At 36.1% G+C, this 26,312-nt stretch overlaps 1 protein-coding gene across 4 annotated transcripts in view; it reads right to left on the bottom strand.

Annotated features, from left to right (window-relative positions):
* The window catches only part of ARL6IP6 (ADP ribosylation factor like GTPase 6 interacting protein 6), a 43,419-nt gene that overhangs the window by 12,334 nt on the left and 4,773 nt on the right, over positions 1-26,312 (bottom strand). For 3 of the 4 annotated variants that reach the window (XM_063791208.1, XM_024354858.3, XM_001141477.7), the window contains one exon: positions 13,473-13,605. In XM_063791208.1, the coding sequence (XP_063647278.1) occupies positions 13,473-13,605 (133 nt within the window). Of the gene's footprint in view, positions 1-1,635; positions 1,757-13,472; positions 13,606-26,312 lie in introns of all 4 variants that reach the window. The other variant, XM_054679873.2, reaches the window with a different exon arrangement.

Genomic DNA, 26,312 nt, shown 5'->3' with positions numbered 1-26,312 from the left:
TTGGCTCAGAGGGAGAAGGGATGAGCAAGATGGTACTAATCTATTCCCCTTTCACACATCTGAGCTGCCTTTGATTTCTCATTCTATCCCTAGCCCAGGAATCTCCAATTGCTAAAAGTTTTTAAGCTGTATAAGCTTTGTTTGGAGTAACTATCAGTTAGTTCTTTATCTGGAATCAAAAGATCTTAACACTAAACCTGAAACTTGGAAAACAAAACAAAACAAAAAAACAAGCAACACCATATTTTATTAACTTAAAAAGCATTTCCTTTTTAGAAACATAAAACTACATTAACTTTATTATATCCTTTTGTCCTAAAAATTACTTGTTAGAAATTGCTGAAGAGCAGACAAAGTTGATTTCAATGAACTTGACCATTGTTATTTAAGAAATCAGGGTTGGAATTTTAAAGAGAATGCTTCCCTAATTTCACTTCTTTGCTATGTCTCTCCTTAAGGAAAAAATAACACACATGACTTTGCCTCTTACTTTTTACTCTAAAGTTCTTTATAACTTTCTCAATTCCCTTTTCATTCACCAAGATTTACAGAATACTCAGTATCAGGTATTAAATTACATACAGGAGATAGAGAAATGAGTAGGGCTGGATGCGGTGACTCATGCCAGTAATCCCAACACTTTGGAAGGCTGAGGCAGGAGGATGGCTTGAGGTCAGGGATTCCAGACCAGCCTGAGCATATAGGGAGATATTGTTTCTACAAAAAAATTTTGGCCAGGCATGGTGGCTCATGCCTGCAATCCTAGCACTTTGGGAGGCCAAGGCGGGTGGATCACTTGAAGCCAGGAGTTTGAGACCAGCCTGGCCAACATGGTGAAACCCCATCTCTACTAAAAATACAAAAACTTAGCTGGGTGTGGTGGCCTGTAATCCTAGCTCCTCTGGAGGCTGAGGCAGGAGAATTGCTTGAACCCAGGGGGTAGAGGTTGCAGTGAGCCAAGATCATGCCACTGCACTCCAGCCTGGGTGACAGAGTGAGACTATCTCAAACCAACAAAAGAAGGAAAAAAAAAAGAGAGAGAAATGAGTAAGGAGTCAGTACTGCCTTCGAAGATAACAGAATCTTGTGACGTAGTAGACTGTTTTGCAGGCAGTATTACTGGAACATAAAGGAGCCATTCAGCTTGTAGAAGGGGAGAAAAAATTCCAAAGAAGAGCTAATACCTGAACTAAAATTGAGTATGAGGGATTTAGTGTTCTAAACACCTAACAGTATGCGCAGAAGCAAGAGACAATGGAGAGAATAGGAAGCCCAGTTGTTTAATATGATCAGAATGAAAGACCTGGAAAGCTAGCTCTCTCCTCACTGGAGTTTAGTCATGGCTGTACTAGTCACAGAACTATTTTAACCTACCAGAAAATCTAATTCTCAATCTTTAAAATGAGGATAATAGTTCCTTTCATTAGGTTCTTATTAAAACTAAATGAGATAATATTAACAATTAGTTGTTGGCTGGGCGTGGTGGCTCACGCCTGTAATCCCAGTGCCTTGGGAGACTAAGCCAGGATTGCTTGAGCTCAGGAGTTCAAGACTGTCCTGGGCAACTTAGTGAGACCCTATCTCTACAAAATAAAAATAAAAATAAAAAATTTAGCCAGGCATAGCAGCACTTGCCTGTAGTCCCAGCAACTTGGGAGGCGGAGGCAGGAAGGTTGTTTGAGTCCAGGCAGTTGAGGCTGCAGTGAGCCATGATTGTGCCACTCTGCACTTTGGCCTGGGGCAACAAAGCAAGACCCTGTCTCAAAAAAAAAAAGAAAGGATAAAATCTCAGGATAAATAACAATTATCCAAGAAAAGATAACTGGCAACTTGTGGCAGGCCATGCTCAGACTTCCAGCTCAAAAAACCTTAAGAAAAGAAAACCTCTGACACTATGTCTGCTTTATCATCTGACGTATCTGTTGATTTAGTAAGCTTACACTTACTGCCTATGAGGGTACCATTATTTTTACTCCATTTTAGAGATGAGGAAGTTATAGCTTGGATATACTAACTGACTTGCTCAAATGTCCTTCTGCTAGGGTAGGTTGGATTTGGAAGCTACCTCTCCTGACTTCAAGACCCTTTTTAATTATATCAGGCTGCCTCTGGTAATTTATAGGTTGTTAAATAAACAAAAAGGGTTCCAAGTACAAAATTGGCAAGCACTGTCTCTCAAGTATTTCTTGTCTGTATTGCTCTGGGCATATGGACACTTGTGCCTCTTCAGCTACTCATATATAACACTGTAAATAGCACAAGCAAGAGCAGCTGGGCAAGGTGGCTCATGCCTGTAATCCTAGCACTTTGGGAGGCCGAGGCAGGTGGATCACTTGAACCCAGGAGTTCAAGACCAGCTAGGGCAACATGGCGAAACCCCGTCTCTATAAAAAATACAAAAATTAGCCAGATTAGCCAGATGTGGTGGCGCATGTCTGTGGTCCCAGCTACTCAGCAGTCTAAGGTGGGAGGATCGCTTCAGCCCAGAAGGCAAAGGTTGCAGTCAGCCAAGATCATGCCACTGCTATCTAGCCTAGGCAACAAAGTGAGAACCTGTCTTAAAAAAAAAAAAAAAAAAGGACAAAGCAAGCACTCATTAGCTGTATCACTTTATGAAAACAATAAAACCAATAGTTAATACAATTTCCTAGAGGATTTTGTTATATCTATGCATATCTCCATTCAGAACAGTAATGAAATATATCTTACACGATATGCATGTACTTTAACCCTTTACTTCAAGAAGCTGCAGTGCAATGCCATCAATATATTCATTAATAGTGACAGCACTGTAATTGATGGCTCTGAATAGTCCCCAGATAATGAGATTTCATGACACTCAAATATCAAGGCCAAGTTCCTGAACCATCTCTTTTGTCAGTAGCTTTTCTCTCCTACTGCAATTAGCCATCTGACATCTGTTTCATTAGTTCATGGCAATAAAGAATCTGATTCGACAAAGAGGCAGCTCTCCAAAATCTGTATCAAAGAGTAGTAGAGTCAATTCATTGTGCTCAATGTTAAATCTAGTCTGCGTGGAAAAGAAATTTCTAATTTGAATACTAACTAACCCACTGTTTTTGACCTCCAAGGCTTATATATATGCCCAAGTTAAGAACCTGTAACACTCGTATACTATTTTATACTAAAGATGTCCACATATACTTATTTCCAAGGAGGGAAAGTCAATGCCTGTATTTAGTTATGAGGATAGGCTAACTGTATTAAAGAAAATTGAGTGCTGCTGGAAATTTCAAATTTCAAGCAATTCAAACAAAAATCAACTTGTTCCCTTTTCTTGAATTGCATATTATGATTCAACTGTTTTATTTGTTCTCTATCTTCCTAACCCTCAATGTGAAGACGTCAGAGAAAAACCCTAGTAACAATATTTTAAAGACCCAAACTAATGTTGAATAGAAAAGTAACATTATAATACAGGATGCCAATCCTGAATCCTGAATGTTCCAGGAAATTCTCATGTCAAAGTATTTTACTATCTGCTGCTCCCTACTACAGTTAACAACACACTCTCACAGACAAATGTTAGCATCTAATTACATACAGAACGCTTTACATAGGAAGTAACACATGTAAAAGAGTAATAGATCATGTTACTCTCTAAAATAGTTACTAAAAACAATTTACCAAAAATTAATTCAAACGAAAATTAACTTGTTCCCTTTTCTTTCTCACTTACAATTTATTTTGCAGATTCCAGATTGCATTGTAAGGCAATACAATTTTTTTAAACAAGGATGCATATAAATAATGTTACATTAAATAAAAATTAAATTAAAAGCATGTTTTCTAAAATTGAGTGTCTGGATATTTATCAAATGTTATTTGTGGTTGGAAGAAGAAGAAATGGAAAGATGGATAATTCATAGTGATCAGACAATAAAGATTGATAGCATGAGGAAGGTAGCAGATACCCTCTGATTTGTATATTAACTGTGGAATAATGCAAATTGCCAATCTAATCTCATAGATTATATTTTAGCAGGCATTTGTGAAAAAAAGACACCACTCTTTACCTTGGCATATGCCTAGAAATCATGATATAACACTAATAACTGACGTTTCCCTGCATTTTGGCCATGAACCCTATATCAAATAAGCCATAAATACAACCAATAATATATGTAAAGAGAAGATACCAAACTTCAAACTTCTCTAAAAATGTAAGAGTAAATTTATGCTGACTTCTATAAAATAGACATTCAACTGTGTCTTCCAATCTGCCTAGGAAATGCACAAATGTAATTATTCAAAGGACACCTGAAGAATACTGTAGCTTAAAACTGAGTCTAGTTATGATAAAAATATAATAATTTTGCTTGACTTCTGGTAATTCAAAATGACTATCTGTGAGATGACTTTGAAGGTTTTGGTCTCTTTTAAAAGCTATCTAGGAAAATTTTAAATGATGCCTTTCAAAAATATTTTTAGCATAAACATAGATGTTCGAGGTCATTAAACTGAACAGAGTTATACTCAAGGTGGAGATTTCTTTTCAAAACAATTCAATCTATGCCTCAAAAAGACTCATGTTCACTTGTAAGATTCAGGATAAGAAATCTCTTAGCACAGAAGTCAACTGAAGATTTAAGAACTGAGACATGCTCCAAAAACTACAATGCTGTGACTGCAAGACATACTATTTCTATAGCATTTCTCAAAACAGAGAGAAAATTATTTAAAATCAGTTTCTCACTGGATGATTCAACATTCCAAGCTTTGGATTCAGATATCCAATTCACCAGAAATCTTACTTTTATATACCTTTGATCAACATAAGCTTGCAATTTGAAATTTCCAGCAGTACTTTATTTCCATTTATATAGTTGAACTATCCTCATAACTTTAAATACAAGCATTGATTTTTTTTCCTCCGTGGAAATAAATATCTGTGGATATCTTTAGCATAAAATAATAGTCCTATTAAGGAGCTTCCTTGGCATAGTAACTCCCTTCACAATGATTTCAGCTACGGAAATCATTACATGCTAGGGGCGCTTGCCACTTTACTCTGTATGCTTAGTTTATACAAATTAACTAGATTTAAAATTAATAAACCAACTTTACTTGCCAAAAATGACTTATTTTGGAATCCCCAGGTTGTTTTACATTCCTACAATGTTAATGTCCTACTGTGAAGGTTATTTGAGTATATGCTGTTAAATTTGACGTTTGATCTAAATAGTGAACATTTTTTCATGTCAGCAATACGACCCATCACTCATGTTATCATTTTTCCACTAAGCTTATTACTATAGAGTAACATTTCTATCCTAGATGTGACATTTATTATCAGAGTGGTTTTTATTTCTAGCACACTGAATAACTATTAACCTGCAGCTACATACTTTCACCACTAGATGAAACTTGAGCATAGGTGATGTGAAGTGTGGAGTGCAGTCTTAAAGTGGAATACAGGTACTAGGAGAAAACAATGGAAAAGACAGAGAAAGTCTGATGTTAAGAACAGATTTTGATTTAGCAATATTGTGGGGGCAAAACTGCCACATAGCAAAAGCTCAGAGTGCCTGTTAATTGTCAATAAAATGATGCTGTTTCAATTAGTGAAATTCCTCCTATTGATGATGAATTTCATAATGCAGAGGAGGTAAGTTAGCTAGTATGGTGAATAAAAATAAACAGTCAGTTGCAAACTATGTTACTTGCAAATTACTTGACTTTGTGCAAGTGGCTTAAACTTCTGAGACTTGGTTTCTTCATCTATTAAAAAATGGAAACACCAGACTAATAGTAACACCTACGAGATGGGTGGCTTAGGAGGGCATTAGTTCCCCCATAATGTTTAATAGGACTCTCTTAAGACATCCCTAGAAATCCTAGAATATTAGCTTAAAAGGTAGACTTGTTCAGGAAAATGCACTGTAAGGCACAGCTGGTATCCATAACTAACATTTTCCCAATCAAGAGGACTTTAAAGTTCTGCTGCCAATGGCCAAGCCTAGAATGAACCCCAAAGTTCTTTTTTCTTTTCTTTTTTTTTTTAAAGAGCATATCTTGCTCTGTCACTGAGGCTGGAATGCAGTGGCACGATCATAGCTCACTGCAGCCTTCAACTCCTGGGATCAAACAATCCTTCTGCCTCAGCCTCCCAGTGGCTAGGAATACAGGCTCATTTCACCACACCTGGATACTTTTTAAAATTTTTTGTAGAGGCAGCATCTCACTATGTTGACTAGGATGGTCTCAAACTTCTAGGCTCAAGCCATCCTCCCACCTTGGCCTCCCAAAGTGCTGCGATTACAGGCATAAGCCACCATGCCCAGCCCACGATTATCTTTAGAGTTCTAGCTTTTCTTTGTATGCAGTATTTTTCCATGGGTAGGTAACATAGATGCAATAACTCCTGAAAACTATAATTAAAGCTGATAACCAAAATGTTAAATACTGACTATATATACACTGTTACATTTGTCTCTTGGAAATCACTCACAAAACCCAGACAATGAACAGGGAAAAGTGATGAGAAATGAACTGGAGATGTTGAGTAGGTAGTGCAGAAGAAGCAGGATAATGAATTATAACATAATGAAACATGGGAATGCCTATTTAGATATTCCAAAAAATCTAAACTTACTGCCTCTGCCTCTTGTTCTTTAACACTGTTAACAAATCTTTAATAACAACCAAAACAAGACTTTCCATCCAGTCTACTGGATTAAATACACAAAGAAAAGGATAGCTTACTAATTGACAAGTTTATATATGATATTGCACTATACCTTTTGACTTAGCGAAGTTTACATATACATGGAACCATCTTTCCAAAAAATATGCCTGTTGAAGTCCATTAAGTACCTATCTGGAAATATATCTTGCAAAGTTCTCTATCTTGTATTTCCTAAACATCTTGTGCTTACGTAAAAGTGAAAATTGCTAAGATTTATCTAATATATAACAGTAAACATAAAAAATTTGAATAAAAGAAAATGCTTTTATTTCTAATCTCAACCTCTTCTTATGAATTATTGATCCAAACTGATGATTTCATTAAATATGTCACCTAATATTTACTAAACAGTAATAAATGTTACTTTTTTTCTTCCTCTGAGGGGTTTGTTTCTAGGGAAACACAATTGATAGTCACAGTAAATATGGTCTTCTCAAATGGTTTTCCCACTTCAACTATTCTGTTAAAAAAAAAACAAAACCCAGGTACTTAAGTCTGCAGAGATAGCAAAAGACTACTATTTTAACAAACCAGTTATATATGATTTATTTTACTCTCTTACGAAAAAGTATATACATTGTGATCCCAATTTCAATTTTTAAAATATGCATAAAGAATGGAAAAATATATGTTAAAATGTCAGCAGTAATTTTCCTTGATTATTTCCATTTTTCTTTTTCTTTTTTGGAATTTTCAATAAAGAATCTGAATTACTTTTATATATTTAGGAAAAATGCTTACATTAATATTATTACTTATTTTAGGTGATAAAATACATAACCCATCACAAAGATATTTTTATAAAAGTATGATGTCACATATTGATAAAATATATCAATTTAATTTTGAAGAAAATAAAGTCTGAAGATTTCAACTTTCTCAAAATGTGGAGAAGTTGTTTCCCTGTACAAGGACTCACTCTACTGGTGACATAGAGAATATACTTAATCTGACATTTCTGAAATAACGGCATATTTTCCATAAACACTAGAGGGCAGGGTTTTGACTATAAAACAACTTCATTTGTATTTGTGTGTGTGTGTGTGTGTAAATATTTCACTTCTATTTGGGTATATATATCATTTATATTTGTATACATGTACACATTATTTTGTACAAATACAAAATGTATATACACATTATTTTGTATAATAAACTCCTGGGCTCAAGCAATCCTTTTGCCTCCCAGTAGCTAGGACTACATAATATATACATGCATTATTTTGTATTTATACACATTTATAATGTGTATATATATTCTATTTATATACAAATATATACACATACACAAATATATATACACATCTCCTATATTTTGTATGTATAGAAATGAATGTGTATATTTTATATTTTGTATTCATTTGTGCATACACAACATATATTTTATATAATTTCAAAACCATTTTTAGAGATTTATTAATAAGTACATAATCTAAGGCTCTAATATGACACCATTTCATATTAAAACTGGATCACTAGGCTGGGTGCAGTGGCTCATGCCTGTAATCCCAGCACTTTGAGAGGCCAAGGTGGCCAGGCTGCTTGAACTCAGGGTTTTGGGACCAGCCTGGGCACATGGCAAAATCCTGTCTCTACAAAAAATAAAAAAATTATTTGACATGGTGACACGCCTATAGTCCCAGCTTATTAGAGGGTGGAGGCAGGAGGATCACTTGAGCCTGGGAGGTGGAGGTTGCACTGAGCCAAGATCATGCCACTGCACTCCAGCTTGGATAACAGAACCAAACCAGACCTTGTCTCAAAAAAACCCAAAAACAAAAAATGCTAATTATTAATTGATATGGTTTGACTGGGTCCCCACCCAAATCTCATCCTGAATTGCAGTTCTCATAATCCCCACATCATGGGAGGGACCTGGTGGGAGGTAATTGAATCATGGGGGTGGTTACCCCCATGTGGCTGTTCCACTAATAGTGTGTGAGTCTCTTGACACCTGACGGTTTTATAAAGGGCAGTTCCTCTGCACATGCTCTCTTGCCTGCTGCCATGTAAGATGTGCCTTTGCTCCTCCTTCGCCTTTTGCCATGATTGTTAGGCCTCCCCTGCCATGTGGAACTGTGAGTCAATTAAACCTCTTTCCTTTATAAATTACCCAGTCTCAGGTATATCTTTATTAACAGTGTGAGAACAGATTAATACAGTAAATTGGTACCGGTAGAGTGGGTTGCTGCTGTAAACATACCTGAAAATGTGGGAGTAACTTTGGAACTAGGTAACAGGGAGAGGTTGAAATAGTTTGGAGGGTGCAGAAGAAGACAGGAAAATGTGGGAAAGTTTGCAACTTCCTAGAGACTTGCTGAATGGCTTTGACCAAAATGCCGATATTGATATGGACAATGAAGTCCAGGTTGAGGTGGTCTCCAACAGAGATGAGGAACTTATTGGGAACTGGAGCAGCAAAGGTGATTTTTGCTATGCTTTAGCAAAGAGACTGGGAGCATTCTGCCCCTGCTCTAGAGATCTGTGGAACTTTGAACTTGAGAGAGATGATTTAGGGTATCTGGTGGAATAAATTTCTAAGCAGCAAAGCACTCAAGAGTTGACTTGGGTGCTCTTGAAAGCATTCAGTTTTGGCTGGGTGCGGTGGCTCACGCCTGTAATCCCAGTACTTTGGGAGGCCAAGGTGGGCGGATCACGAGGTCAGGAGATCGAGACCATCCTGGCTAACATGGTGAAACCCCGTCTCTACTAAAAATACAAAAAAAAATTAGCCAGGCGTGGTGGTGGGCGCCTGTAGTCCCAACTACTCAGGAGGCTGAGGCAGGAGAATGGCATGAACCCAGGAGGCGGAGCTTGCAGTGAGCCAAGATCGTGCCACTGCACTCCAGCCTGGGTGACACAGCAAGACTCCATCTCCCAAAAAAAAAAAGCATTCAGTTTTATTCATTCACAAAAACATGGTTTGGAATTGGAACTTATGTTTAAAAGGGAAGAAAAGCATAAAAGCTCAGAAAATTTGCAGCCTGACTATGTGACAGAAAAGAAAAAACAATTTTCTGAGGCGAAATTCAAGCCAGCTGTAGCAATTTGCAGAAATAACGAGGAGCCAAATGTTAATTGCCAAGACAATGGGGAAAATGTCTCCAGGGCATGTCAGAGGTCTTCACAGCAGCCTCTCCCATCACAAGCTGGGAGGCCTACGAGAAAAAAATGGTTTCATGGGCCTTGCTGCTTTGGGCAGTCTCAGGACTTGGTACCCTGTGTCCCAGGCGTGGCTAAAAGGGGTCAATGTACACCCCAGGCTGTTGCTTCAGAGGGTGCAAACCCCAAGCCTTGGTGGCTTACATGTGGTGTTGGGACTGCAGGTGCACAGAAGTCAAGAACTGAGGTCTGGCAACTTCCACCTAGATTTCAGAGGATGTATGGAAACGCCTAGATGTTCAGGTAGAGGTGTGCTGCAGGGGTGGAGCCCTCATGGAGAACCTCTCTGCTAGGGCAGTGCAGAAGGGAAATGTGGGGTGGGAGCCCCCACACAAAGTTCCCACGGGGGAACTACCTAGTGGAGCTGTGAGAAGAGGGCCATCAGAACAGTAGAGATCCACTGACAGCTTGCACTATGTGCCTGGAAAAGCTGCAGACTCTCAATGCCAGCCTGTGAAAGCAGCCAGGAGGGAGGCTGTACCCTGCAAAGCCACAGGGGCAGAGCTGCCCAACATCATGGAAACCCACCTCTTTCATCAGTGTGACCTGGATGTGAGATATGGAGTCAAAGGAGATCACTTTGGAGCTTTAAGATTTGACTGCCCTACTGAATTTCGGACTTGCATGGGCCTGTAGCCCCTTTGTTTTGGCCAATTTATCCCATTTGGAATGGGTGTATTTACAGTGCTTGTACCGCCACTGTTATCTTGGAAGTAATTAACCTGCTTTTAATTTTACAGGCTCATAGGCAGAAGGGACTTTCCTTGCCTCAGATGAGACCTTGGACTGTGGACTTATGAGTTAATGCTGAAATTTGGGGGACTGTTGGGAAGGCATGATTGGTTTTGAAAGGTGAGGACATGAGATTTGGGAGAGGTCAGGGGCAGAATGACATGGTTTGGCTGTGCCCCACCCAAATCTCATCTTGAATTGCAGTTCCCATAATTCCCATGTGTTGTGGGAGGGACCGTGTGGGAGGTAATTAAATTATGGGGGTGGTTACCCCCATGCTGCTGTTCTCATAATAGTGAGTGAGTTTCACAAGATCTGACAGTTTTATAAAGAGCAGTTCCCCTGCACACAGTCTCTTGCCTGCCATCATATAAGATGTGCCTTTGTTCCTCCTTGGCCTTCTACCATAATTTTGAGGCCTCCCCAGCCATGTGGAACTGTGAGTCAATTAAAACTCTTTCCTTTATAAATTACCCAGTCTTGAGTATGTCTTTATTAGACAGCATGAGAACAGACTAATACATTAATAAATACATTGAAAATTGAGGCCCTTTATTAAATTGATTCTAATTTAATACAAAATGCAAAGATAATTTTTTTTAAAATTAGTTAAATGCCCTCAGAATAGCAGATCTTTAACAGAATACTAAAACCTTCTCTAACCCCAGAGGCTTCTTACACTTATAAGGTTAATGAATCGTGACAGTGGTAAAAGACAACGTGAAAGGGAAAATGATAATCCAGGAAGAGAGAACAGCAAGAGTAAAATCATGACTTCTCAAAATTGCATAGTTTATGAGGGGGATGCCAAGCTAATCTGGTATGTGACTACAATACAGGGTGCAGTAGGGAAATAGCTGAGGTTGGAAAAGTAGGGTAGGGTCATTTGGGGAAGGACTGTTCTGCTATACTTAAGAGTTGGACTTTATTCTGAAGGCAACAGGAAAGCTACTGAAGGCTTTTAACCAATAGAGGGCTGTGACTGTATCTCTTTTTGTTAATGGAAAGACAGCAGTTCAGTTGCACCTTGGTATCCACTGGGAGATTGGTTCCAGGATTCCCACAAACACCAAAATCCATGAATGTTCAAGTCCCTTATATAAAATGGCATGGTATTAGCCTATAACGTATGCACATCCTCCCCTATACTTTAAATCATCTCTAGATTACTTATAATGCCTAATATAAAGTAAATGCTGTGTAAATAGTTGTCTATACTGTTTTTTATTTGTATTACTTTTTATTGTTGTATTGCAATTTTTTTCCCAAATATTTTTTATCCATGGTTGGTTGAATTCAAGGATGTGGAGCCCATGGATACAGAGGGCTGACTGTATATAGAGTGAATTAGAAGAGTGAGAACTTAGAGGACAGAAGGCCAAGAAGTCAAGCACACTAGCCTTAAATAGTACAAAAACAGTGAAAATGCAAACAGGAAGCATTCTAATGACATTTAAAAAGTCAGGAAGGACTGGACTTGGTGAATAGACAAATACAATGAATAAGAATTTCAAGCTCTGGTGAGTGAAATGGGTGTATATTGATGGCTTCAAAGCAAAGACAAGAGTTTTAATCACTCTAAGTGCAAAATGCTTTCTGAAATCTGGATAGCAAGCTCTATTAAACAGCGAGAAATGTGTGGCTAGAATTCAGGGAAGTGAGATATAAATAAAACGAAAAAATACGATTACTTTTTTGGTGATTTTTTGAAACGAGTCTCATTACCCTAGACTTATACCTGTTATTAAAGTAAACTTCTAATTGAGTGGTACCCATGTAAACTACGGGATGGCATTGTAATGTTAGGCTTAACTCTTAGTCAATTTAGATTATTATTTATCCACCTCAAAAACACATAACTAAAATTTATTGGAAAGCATATGACTTACATTTCATATACACATAGGGATTAAAACATTAAAAATATATACATATACATAATACACATATATACAAATTCACATTTCATTTGAAGTCGAGCCAAAATTTTAAAAGATATGAGACAAAAAAAATTGGGAGTTTACTAATAATGAAGGCCAGTAGTACGAATGATTATTAATAACTATACTAGTATAATTTTGATTTTATAAAGTCTTTCAAGTAAATGTTTTTATCTCTACAACCTGTCCATGAGGTAGGCTAGAGCTGGTAGTAACAATAGTAAGTATTAGAATAACATACATAAACTTAATATAATTTAGTTTCTTGTCTTCATGTCCTCCCCAAATTTCCAGAATAAACTAGAGATCTTAGATGTTCCTATTTCGGAATTTATATTTAAAATTGGAACTTTCCTGGCATCAATAAACTAGGTTAGAACACTACTGAATTTTCTAAAATTCTCTGAAACATGGAAAGTATAGACCAAAGAAATTTAATACTGTTCCACTATGAAAAGCATCCAATCTGGTCTAGACATATAAATTGGGTACCATAAATGTTTGCTAATTATTACACAAAGTTAAAATCCTAAGGAAAAGTCCAATCCAATTATTATGTTCTTGTAAGTCTGACCATGTGTGAACCTAGTAAAACTTTCAAATTGTTGGTATTAATTTTGCCTTTATAAACTGTTTTAAATCAAATTCTATTCCAAAAGGACAAATAGCCATCAAAGGTTCTTACTTGTGAAATAAGCCCCTGAATTTCAGTTTTTAGAAAACAAAGCATTATCTAGATATAGAATTTAAAATATTATTCTCATGTATCTAAAGGCTGAGCCTACAAGCTGAAAAGTCCTATGTTATTAGTGCTTTATAAAGACTGAAGCCTCAACATACGTCACAATCAGCCTTTTGCTTCTGTGTATTTTAGTATTTTCAAGAGTTGAAATGCATTTAAAAAATAAACAGGAAACAGGAATACTTACTTGAACCTGGCAGGTGAAAGAGGAGTAGGAGGAAACATTCCTGGTTCAAAAGAATCAAAGTAAGTCACTGTCCAAGAAAAGCTGCAACAGGAGAATCCAGCAGTTAGGGATATTATAAGTAGAGTCCAGAATCCTTAACAGGAAAAGAGAGGGGAAAAAGTACATTATTAACACCAAAACAATTTAAATTAAACCAGTATTCTCATGTCCAGATCATGTATATTTCTCATCTTCTAAATTATATGGATCTGATATTTTAAAAGATTTGAACTTATTGCAAGCTAACTTATGTAGAAATAAGTGTACATTACTAAAGCACAACTAGAAGTCATATCATTGAATATTTTAATTAAATGATAATACGTGGGAAAAAAGGGTAAATTCAACAAGAACATAACATCTTCAGTTTTATAAAATTCAACTACAGAAAACATGGTCAAAACATTTCACAAGACTCTTAAGATGTCTTGAGGCCAGACAAGGTGGCTCATGCCTGCAATCACAGTGTTTTGGGAGACTGAGGTGGGAGGATGGTTTGGGGCCAGGAGTTTGAGGTTGCAGTGTGCCTAGATTGCACCACTGCACTCCAGCCTGGGAGACAGAGTGAAACCCTGCTTCGAAAAAGGAAAAAAGTTCATCAGATTTTTCATTTAATTTCATAAATCATACCTTGCTATCTTTATTATTTAGTACTAAGTGATTCCTTTCATTCCACGCCATGCACTTTTGAAATTTGCCTCAATTTGGGGGTATCCCCTCTTTACAGTTTTCTTATGAACATTATAAACCTATTCTGATTCTTTAACCTTGCTCAGTATATGAACAAAAGTTGACTCCTGATTTACAAATGTGTGGGACCTTAGATTTTATTCGCACTGAGTTTGGAACTGTATTTTCTCACAGAAGTCAAGTCAAAAGAACAATATTATAATGGACTTAAGGAAAAACGGTTGAGAAGAATAGGAGGCATAAAGGGAAAAGAAAGGAGTAAGCTAATTTAAAGGTTTTTGGATACTATTCATAACCCATTAATAATAATAAAAGGATAATGACTTCTTCTTGTGGTTATAGGAAGACAGGAAATACTGATATTTAAGTGGTCAACTCCCTTTAGTAAGAAGTACAGCTTTATTTTGATGTCAAGTTTTCAAAAATTTTATAAATTAACTCACTTATTCACCCACTCAATCTATATTGAAGGGCTACTATGTGTTGGTTATTGTGCTAGGTAATGGGGATATAGGGATGAGCAAAATAAAAAAGATTGCTGTCTTCATGAAGTAATTCTAGTGGGATAGGAAGATAATAAAACATGTAAGTAAATTAACAAGATAACTATATATTGTGATAACTATTTTGAATAAATAAGACGTTACCACTTTAAGGAGGTAACATCAGAATTCAGATTGAAAATGTGAGCATATTTTTCTTGGAAGAATAATAGTTAATTCTAAAATTGACATGAAATAATAAGCAAAAATAGAGACTAGTCCAACCAAATATTGAAATAGTATAGGAACTGAATACCTAAAACGGTGTGTACTGATACACAAATAGACGACAGGGCCGGGCGTGGTGGCTCATGCCTGTAATCCCAGCACTTTGGGAGGCTGAAGCAGGAGGATTACTTGAGGCCAAGAGTTTGAGACCAATCTGGCTAACATGGTGAAACCACCTCTACTAAAAATACAAAAATTAGCTGGGCATGGTGGTGCATGACTGTAATCCCAGCTACTTGGGAGACTGAGGCAGGAGAATCACTTGAACCCAGAGGCAGAGGTTACAGTGAGCCAAGACAGCACCACTGCACTCCAGCCTGGGTGACAGAGTGAGACTCTTTCTCAAAAACAAACAAACAAACAACAGAATGAAGCAGAATACAAGATTCAGAAGAAGGCCCAAATAGATTAATAAAAAATGTTACTAATTCAATGGGGTGACCACTTACAAAAAGGAAAAGAAGTTAGATCCATACCAGACACCCTATACCAGACTAAATTCTAAAATGTACCAAATAATCTAAATATAAAGTTGTAGAAGCAATCACTGGAAAAACTGGAAAAGTCATTTATAGCCTTGGAGAGATAAAGACCTTTCTAACCATGATACAAAAATTCAAGACTCATATAAGACACAGAATTTCAACTATATACAGTCAGCCCTTCCTATCCACAAGTTCCGTATCTGGAATTCAACCAACCTTGGATGAAAAATATTTGGAAAAAAAAAAAGTAACAATACAACAATAAAAATAATGCCAATCAAAACCAATACAGTATAACAACTATTTACATAACATTTACATTATATTAGGTATTAGAGAGAGTAAATGGGAGGATGTGCATAGGTCATATACAAATACTATCCAATTTCATATAAAGGACTTGAGGATCCAGATTTTGGTATCCAGAGGGGGTCCTGGAACCAATTCCTCATGGATACTGAGGGACAACTGTATATAGGTAAACACACATATTACTATATATGCATAGCAAAATAAAATGTCAAATTGAATGACAAAAAATTTTTAAACAAAACATACCTTTGCAACTTACAGCATAAGGGAAAATTTCCTGTTAATACAGATAATTCCTAGAAGCCAATAAAAAAAAAGACCAGCAATCCAAAATCCAAATATAAAGTTAAATGCAATTGCAGAATAAAAACTACAAATGTTAAAACACGAACAGATGCTCAATTCAATACCATTAATAATCAGAGAAATTAGGTATCATTTTTTCATCAACTGACAAAAATCAAAAAGTTGGATAACATTCTCTGATGCTGAGGCTGTGAATAAACAGAAACTCTTCATGCATGGCTGTTTTGGAGAGTAAATTGTTTTAATTTCTATGGAGAGCAGTTTGGCAGTATCTGTTAAAATGATGCACATATATGTTCTTTACTCCAGTAATTTTATATGTCTTTAGGACAATATATCTCTGTATATTATAATATACAATTATATATATATATACCTTTGTACATTATACAAACCTGTATAAAATGATGTATATACAAGATTGTTCTCTGTAGCTTTGTTCATAATAACATAGATTGGAAACAACCTAAATAATCAGTAATGAAGGTAAAGGATTGGTTAATTAAGTACATCCATACAATAGAATACTATGCAGCTATAAAAATGAATGAGGAAGCTCTTTAGGTACTGATATGGAAAGATCCTGAAAATATACTGGTGAGCTGAAAAACTGAAAGTTCAGAACAGCTCTATGCATTTGTATAAATAAGGGGAAAATATGTATTATACACATACATACATACATATGTTGTATATATGAAGAAATATATATTGTACTTAGATATTTTAAAAAATTTCTGGAAGGATGTAAGAATTTAACACTGGTTCTCTGAGGAGGGAGGAAAGAGTGGGTGGGAGAAAAGAGTAAGCCTTTTCAGTCTATACTCTTTTACACTTTTTGAATTTTGACCCATATGACTATTCTACCTATTCAAAATAGAACTAAGTAAACTTGTAAAAAAAAAAAAATTCAGTCAGGTAGTACTTTTTGAACAGAGGAGCAGCAAGGAGGTCGTATCAGAATCTTTGTGGACTCATTTTTAAACTGCGTCTTTAAAACAGGTTTCTGAGAGTGTGTTCCATGCCTCAAGAATACAGGAAGAGTTGAGAACACTAGCAGATGACTTACGAATTATCAAATTTCCTGACTATACAAATTATCCACCAGTCTTATTTTAGCAAGAAGCAGGTAAAAAGTACATGCAATGGACTGTTTGTAAATCTTGTGAAGCTCAGTAACAGACTGAAAAAACTGTTAAAGTACAGACTCAGAAGAATTATTAATAGAAAGTGTGGTAAATTATTTCTCCTGATAGTTCCCTCCTCCCATCTCCCACCTGTTAAAGAGCTATTGGGCTCTGTGTTCATTTCTCCAGAAGAGGGATGTGGCAAAGCAGAAAGAAGAAATAGCCTGTTTTTCTACTTTTACATTGCACAATATTTACGGAAACCAGTGTACAGATATAATCAGGGATAGGAGTGTGGATAAACACAACATGTCTTGAATGCACAGCAAAGACAATGAGTTGATTGGAGTACAGATAAAATGTTTGTGTGGAACAGGGAGAGAGTGAGGGGCTTATCGACAAGTGAGAAAGATTTCCTTAGTTTAAATAAAGTATGTTGTATGCATGTTTGCACTTATGTGTGTAAATGGGGAAAGGGAGAAGTGCTACTGGGGCTTCCTGACAAAAGCATCTAGAAAAGCCCATGCAAAACCACACAGGGAGTATAGCTGTGTACAGTATCTTGGTAGGTAGGTACAGAGCCAAGCCTGCAGATGCCTCTGCCCTAAGCCTGGCATAGAAACACCACATGGTCATGTGGCTGAAAGTTGCCACATCTGAAACACCATCCTGACCACAATAAAAGATACTTCAATACTCACTATAGCATATGTCTTGAGGATTAGTCTGCACCTTCACCCCAATATCCTGGCACTGTATCCACCTCTAGCACCTCAACCCAACCTGGAATTGGGTGAACAGAACCTTAGAATAACCTTCCTACCAATCTATCAGGATAGAGGGTAAAAAAAAAAATTATAAGATTTAGTCTACAACTACAACTTAGGGGTTGCTATACTGCCAAATAGCTGTTATTTGCTATTATTTAGATGACTATGTCTAAAGAGGGGAGAAAATAATTGACAAGTTTACTCAAAGTTTAATATACTTCTCCAGAACAAAGATGATAGTTAAGAAAAATAAAGTGTTTGGGGACTGCTATAGAACAATGAAACTTCTAGATAAGTGAGGAAAGACACAAAGTAACATAAAAATAATCAAATGTGAGGCTTTCTAAAGCCTGTTGAACTTTTTCACTTGAGTGCTTTAATAGGGTACCTGTCAAATTTAATACAAGAATATTCTTGAGTTTTTCCAAAATTACTATTCCACAATCTAAGTACTTACTTTGCATTGAGCATTTTTATTATTTTATGTTCATTTTAAACTAATCAGAAGCTGCATCATGGGTAAGTCAGGTCACAATGATAGGGGTAAAAAAAGTACATTGCAATATTGTGGTCTAGAAGTGTTTATGATTCGGGAAATTACCTAATTCATTTGCAAATAAGCAGAAAAGCCACAGAAAATGGTAACTCCCCAACAACTAAATTTTTTACAAGTCAGTACCTGCAGAATCCTCATGCTAAAATTTTGATGTTTTATAAGCCCTTTAGAAAGAATTAACAACTTTAAAAAGAATATAAAAATGAAAGCATATTAAATGAAATTCTTCCTTCCTCAGTTTGCCAATTTTATTCCTAAAAGTGATCAGCTAAGAGTCTGGTGTGCATCTTTCCAAAAATTATATACATATCTAGGTAATACAGGTACATATATAAAGCTAGTTATATATAAAACGTATATATATCTTCTCAGCTTATTTTCCACAAGTGAGATTCTCACCAGAGAAATGGTTCTGCATTTTGCTTTTTTCACATATTCTGGAGACCTTTCCTATCAGTACCCACAGCCACAGTTCTGTTGTGTGTGTGTTTTTTTTTAATTCTAGCTTTTCTCTATTACAAACAATGCTCCAAGGAACATTTTTGTACTTAAGGGTACAGTTGTACAAGGACATAGATGTTACAAATTTCCAGAATAACTGCTACCAAAGGTTGCAGGCTTTTAAATAAATACACACATCCTTCGTTCTTCTCTACAGCTCAATATTCATCAGTTGATGAAATGATGTGAGTGCATATATGTGTGTATACACACACACACACACACACACACACACACACACACACACACACACACACAAAGTCTGGCTCTGCCACCCAGGCAACCTCCACCTCCCGGGTTCAAGCAATTCTCTGGCACAGCCTCCCGAGTAGCTGGGATTACAGGCGCCCGCCACCACACCCAGCTAATTCTTGTATTTTTAGTAGACACAGGGTTTCACCATCTTGACCAGGCTGGTCTTGAACTCCTGACTTCATGTTCTACCCGCCTCAGCCTCCCAAAGTTCTGGGACTACAGGCGTGAGCAACTGTGCCCAGCCAAAGTGATGTATATTAATTTTTTTTTTTTTTGAGAAGGAATCTTGCTGTGTTGCCAGGCTGAGTGCAGTGGCGCGATCTCGGCTCACTGCAACCTCCGCCTCCCAGGTTCAAGCAGTTCTCCTGCCTCAGCCTCCAGAGGAGCTGGACTACAGGTGTGCACCACCACATTCAGCTAATTTCTGTACTTTTAGTAGAGACGAGGTTTCATCATGTTGGCCAGGCTGGTCTTGATCTCTTGACCTCATGATCCGCCTGCCTGGGGCTCTCAAAGTTCTGGGATTTCAGTCAGAAGCCACCACGTCTGGCCAATGAAATGATGTATACTAATCTTTTCCATCAATTGAAACCTCTTAAGACTGTTTTCATCCAAAGCAAAAACAGGGATGGGTAGGAATTTCCTATCCCAATCCCTTTGCTGGAATTTTATAGACACCTATCTAAGGGTATATTTGTTTTGGCTTATTTTTCAAAATAAGCCATTCTGGTGTCAGGGAGCAGTTACTCTTCTAAAAATATGCTAGCAACTTTATTTCTATAAAACCTTCCAGCAAAAGAGGCTGTTATATGCTCTAAATATTTTCATTTTGTTTAACAGTTTTAGCTTACGGGGATGAGGCAACTTTCAAGAAGTTTTATGAAGTCAGACAGAGGCACCAATTTACACATATATAATCAGAATACACCACAAAAAAACAAAACTCTCATGGTTCCTATACTAGGGAAAGGTTTCCTATTAAATAAGTGTTAGGCAATCAATTGCACATACTTCATAAAACTTCATAAGTAAACAATGGGATTAAATGTGACTGTATGCTAGTAATTTCCAAGTCCTGGGTAAGAGTTTCTGACATTTGAAATGTTTAAATAAACTGGTATACTTATATTATGAAATACAATGCAGTCATGAAAAAATGAGGTAGATCTATGTATACTGATACAGAATATACTCCAAAAGGCACTTTAACAAGGCTGCAAAATATACATGATTCCAATTATATTTTTTCTATAACAGTGAAAAAAACATGTATTTTAAATGACTATACATATGTAAACAAAGAGAAAAGATGTAAAAAGACACACAGGTAGATCGGTGAAAGCCTTTGCTTTAATTGTTGGAATCTTTCCTGGTGAGATTAACTTACTTACGTAACTAATGCATTTTATGATACTAACAATGAAAATACAATACAATCATACACTGTTTGATGACAGGGATATGTTCTGAGAAATGCATCATTAGGTGATTTCGTTGTTGTTTGTACATCACAAGGGCGTACTTACAAAAACCTAGGTATATAGCCTACTACACACCTATAAGCTATACAGTTATATCCTATTATTCCAATGCTACAAACCTGTGCGGCATGTTACTATACCAAATACTGCAGGCGACTGTAATACAACAATAAGTACTTGTGTATCTGAACATACTTAAATATAGAAAAGGTACAGTAAAAATACAGTGTAAAAGATAAAATATGGTACACGTGTATAGGGTACTTACAATGAATGGAGCTTACAGGACAAAGAGTTGCTCTGGGTCAATCAGTGAGCGAGTGACTGATGAGTGAAGGTGAAGGCCAAGGACACTACTGTCCTCTACAATAGACTATATTATAAACACTGTACACTTAGATTACGCTAAATAAAAAAAATTTTCTCTTCATTAATAAATTAACCTTAGCTTACTGTAACTTTCTTACTTTATAAACTTTAAAATTTAACTTTACCCTTTTCTACTAACAGTTTAAAACAAAAGGACACTGTACAGCTGTGCAAAAATGTTTTTTCTTTATACCATTACTCTATAAGCTTCTATTTCTAATTTTTTAGTTTTTAAACTTCTTTGTTGAAATCTAAGACACACACACATTAGCCTAGGCCTACATAGGGTCAAGGTAATATCACTGTTTTTCACTGTCACATCTTTTTCCACTGAAAGGTCTTCAAGGGCAACAACATGCATGAAACTGTCATCTCCTATGACAACAATGCCTTCTTCTGGGATACCTCCTGAAGGACCTGCCTGAGGCTGTTTTACAGTCAACTTTTTTTAAGCAGAAGTAATATAATCTAAAACAATAAGAAGCATAGTAAATACATAAACCAGTAACATAATTGTTTATCAAGAATTATGTTATGTACTGCACGTAATTGTGCTGTATTTTTTTTTATGACTGGAAGGTTATATAAAACTAGATTGGTAATAGGTTGGTTTATGCTAGCATCAACACCAACATGTGAGCAATATATTGTACTACCAAGTTAGGACAGTTGCAATGCCACTAAATAGGAATTTTTCAGCTCCACTGTAATCTTATGGGACCACCATCATACAGGCATATATGCAGACCACTATTGACCAAAATGGTATGTGGTGTATGGCTGTACTTAGGTAACTTTAAAAGTTGTAAAAACTATTACCAGCTGGCTACTAATAAAACTTAGATGTATCATATGCATGAAACTAACCATCAATTTTTAAATGTTTATGTAAGCAAATGTTCTCAACTTTATTAGATTCTATAGTTTTCTAACTTGAGAGGATGACCATTATTTTAAATAATTTGGTATCCTCTCTAAATCACATTCTATAGATAGCTCAAGTCTTTAAATCCCTAGAGCAAAGTGTCTCTCTACACGTCAAAGCCAAGTGCAGGAGCAGAGGAAAGTGCTCTCTCCTCTCCTGCCAATGCAACATGAGCATAGTGGGTACACAGAGTGCATGGTAGCTATAGCAGTTACACTGGTTAAGGCCTTCACCCAATTGCCCGACCACCTGCAACCCAGCCTGTAGCACTTCTACATCTTTCTGTTGAAACAGATGAGGAAGGTGATCCTCTGACAGATTAAGTGACTGAAATTTCAAAAATAAATAACACCTGTAGTTCCCAACACTGGTAAATCATTAGATTCACATGGGAAAGTTAAAAAAAAAAAAACCCAACACTTTTATTACAGATCATTTCAAACACAGAAAAAAGTTGAGAGAAGTATATAAAACTCATATACCCATCATCCAGCTTTAAACAATTAATTCATGGGCAATCCTGTTAAATTTATATTCTCCTCTGAAGCTTGTAATCTTCAGTATAACAGGGAAAACAGTCATCAATATTTTTATTTATCATATAAGTCCAAAGAGGCTTTTTTATTTCCTTTATTTTCATGACACTTGAAGAATAATTTAGAGAGCAAAAAGACAGTGGGAAAAAAACTTTGTTAAAAATTTTCATAAGAAATAAATACAGCAAATCCGAATTTCAATTCCCAGTTTCCCTAAAGTCATGTACACCAAAAATGGGCACGACCTGAGTGCAAATAATTGCTTACTAACTTCATGTATGAATCTACAACATATCCATCTTGTAAATACCACTTCCAGATTTCAGATACATCTCAAATTGGTTACAGCTTGTCATTATTCCTGCTTTTTTTTTTTGCACTTGCATCATTAAAACACAATGTTTGAAGGAATTTTTAAGCCTTTCATGGCTTATTTTGATGAAAAGAGGACAACAATCTTCTTTGCTCCATAATTTGTAACATTTTCATTTTTAGATTACAAACAATTCAAATGGTCAACCCAATAATTCTTTTTTGCATTTTTTTTCCCAAATCACCTTTGTATACACATCTGCCCTTAGCATCTGTCCACTTACAAACAGTATCAAATAAATTAGGATGCAGACCTCATAAAAGATGAAAAAATTACTTAAAGTCTTAGGAAAGTCTTACTGGAATCCTAATTCCATCATAATTATTTTATTCTTTTGACCATAGTTGAGAATTGATGAGTAATACTAAAATAATGAAATAGGAAAATGTTTTGAGAAAGAACAATATGTGACCACTAAAATCCTAAAACGTATTTCAAAATTAAAAAATGTCCAATAGACCAATGTGGTAATTTCAAGATCAAATAAACTTTATGAGAAATACAGCTCAGTTTTCTTTATTCTTTTGAAGATCCCTAAGAAAGAATAAGTCATGAAATTTCAATCCTTACAAACAGAACTGCTCGAAATAATTCAGAAATGAAAAATGGTCCAATGAGCCCTGATTGTACAGTGTACACTGACACACACAGCCAATTAAGTTACTTCGATTCAGTAGATAATTATAGGGTCTGAGATTCTGTAAAAGCAAAAAAAGAAAATCTCCAGGGTCTTCGTTTTTTTGTTTTTTTTTTTTATGTCAGGTTTGGGAACTACTAGGCCAGTGGTGTTCAAAGTATATATAGCCCCCTAACTAGCAGCATGCAGAGCATCAACTCAAAACTTGTCAAAAATGAAAATTCTTGGGCTCCATCTCACACTACTGAGTCAGATATTCTGCACCATGTGAAGAGCAGCAAAATTTATCTTTCAGGTGATTCTGATACCAGCTAACTTTTGACTTCATTAGCCTAAGAAACGTCCCTCCCAACCACCAAAGTTGGACTACAGAGTACCACACAATGTCAACCCAATTTATTGAGATTTAGGGGTCCTAATGTCTGGTTCTTATTACTGCTTTTATGTGTTAAGAAGAGTCCTGTAATAATTTCATGACTAATAATTTAGCTGCACATGGCTAATTCTTGCTGATAACCCATTCTTTTTCTGCCTTGCTATACTACCTAGACTATCTATGGTATAAAAATTGTAATACATACTTTCTTGAGTTTTGGTTTAGAAGAAAATAACATTGATGGATACAGTGTAGTTGAGAATACTAGAGGAAATAACACACAAATTAATGGTTTTTGGCATATTGTAAAAGTGCAATAAATGGTGTTATTGTTAATTACTGAAACATATTATTCTCTAAACTTAAATTTGTGCTTTCCCTTAAAGTTTTTCTTATTGCAAGTTACACTTATACATTGTAGAAAATAAAAATAATAAATACAACCAATCAATTCGGAAACCCAGATAAACTAACATTTTGATTATATCCTTCCAGTCCTTTTTGGCTTTCTCTCTTTTTTTTTTTTTTTTGGCCTTAGTCATCATTTCTTGAATAATACAAATAGATAATACAATTTTACAAAAATTGTGCTATAGAATAGGATATTTGTGACTTTTTAGATGAAATATTAGAGCTACCCCACCCAGCCACAGATAGCACTGTAACACTTCCTTAATAGAGTATAGGTTCAAATTATAAAGTCCACACACTGGCTAAAAAGTTCAAGTTCAGAGTTTCAATCAATTTTCATTGTAAGGATGAAACTGAGTTTTACTCAACTTGTGTCTTTTTAAGAGAATGGGCCACCTCCAACACATCCTTTCTCTTGGACATTTTTTAACACTTCTAATGTTCTGTATCACGAAATCATGATGGCCAAAACAAAATCTACAGGTGCTTTTAAAAAAGCAAGTCCCCAAGTGATTGTTACCCATACTAAAATGAGAATTGCTGCTATAATCTGTTCTTACTGACTGCCATGCCAATCTTGGACTAGGATTAAATTGCAATTAAATTCTGCAGTGTACAAAATTTTTGTCAGTCTGTCTAGAAAAAGAAAGAGAACTCTTTCATGGTAGAGCAGTTACTGTGCTCACATTGCTTTTTCTAAAAACCAATCTACTTTCAAACAAAGAATGAGGCAATTTGCAGTAAATTTTAAATATGAGTCATGGAAATATTAAGATAATAGCATGTGTGGGCAATAATAAGTATGCCAAGAAATAAAGAGTAATATACAAAACAATCAAACATTATTACATTTGGCTACGAGGTTCCTAATAAACAGGGCAAAATAAATAGTGAAATATAATAAAATCGTTATCATCTGATAAAAGGCTGCATGGTACTTTTCCCAAACGTAATGGATGACTTCAACAACATTTTCTTATTAAATATTTCAAATTGTTTCTTCACGTGAAAACTGTCTTATTAATTGTAAAAAGGATGTAACTTCATAGGCATCTCCTCAGGGGTAAACTAATGAGGCAATTTTTCTTGATATCTAAGTTAATCAACTCAGCGTTGATTTAGATGGAAGTCAAGTTTGAGAGAACCATCCTACCTTTTCAGCTATCAATTATCTCAAGAGGAGTTTTAACCAGAGGACAGGAGTCAATTCAAAACATTCTGTAAATAGGCTAACTTGTATTTTTCTTGAAAACAGTAGAGAATTGCAGCTTAGAAAAAAAGGCAGGTGTTGCCACAATCACCTCAATCTTTTGTTTTGTTTTGAGTTGGAGTCTTGCTCTGTTGCTGAGGATGGAATGCAGTGGCACAATCTTGGCTCACTGCAACCTCCACCTCCCCGGTTCAAGTGATTCTCCTGCCTCAGCCTCCCGAGTAGGTGGGATTACAGGCCTGTGCCACCATGCCCAGCTAATTTTGTTTTTGTATTTTTAGTAAAGGCGGGGTTTCACCATGTTGTTCAGGTCGGTCTCCAACTCCTGACCTCAAGTGATTCATCCGCCTCGGCCTCCCAAAGTGTTGGGATTACAGGTGTGAGCCACCGCGCGCGGCCGATCACCTCAATCTTATTAAGAGCTTAATCATCTTGGCCCTGTTTCACTGGAACAGATTTTTAAGAATCCTCTTCTGGTAGAGACGACTATTCTCTATCCATATGTTATAATACATACATCTGCTATAACTATTCTTTAAAATTAACCCCCAGGAAACTGATTGAATTAGCCCATTAAATGATATTAACTATTTTTATTCTCCATCTGACCACTGGAGCTCATCTGACCATTGGTATAAAATAATGAGCTTTGTTTTGGCATAGCTGTTGGGTTTTTTTCACCATAAAGATACAACACTTTCTGCTCATTCC

Source organism: Pan troglodytes, chromosome 13, assembly GCF_028858775.2.
Source record: "Pan troglodytes isolate AG18354 chromosome 13, NHGRI_mPanTro3-v2.0_pri, whole genome shotgun sequence".
NCBI classification, from domain to species: Eukaryota; Metazoa; Chordata; class Mammalia; order Primates; family Hominidae; genus Pan; species Pan troglodytes.
Note: the sequence above shows the minus strand (reverse complement) of the source record. Positions and strands in the feature narration are given on the sequence as shown.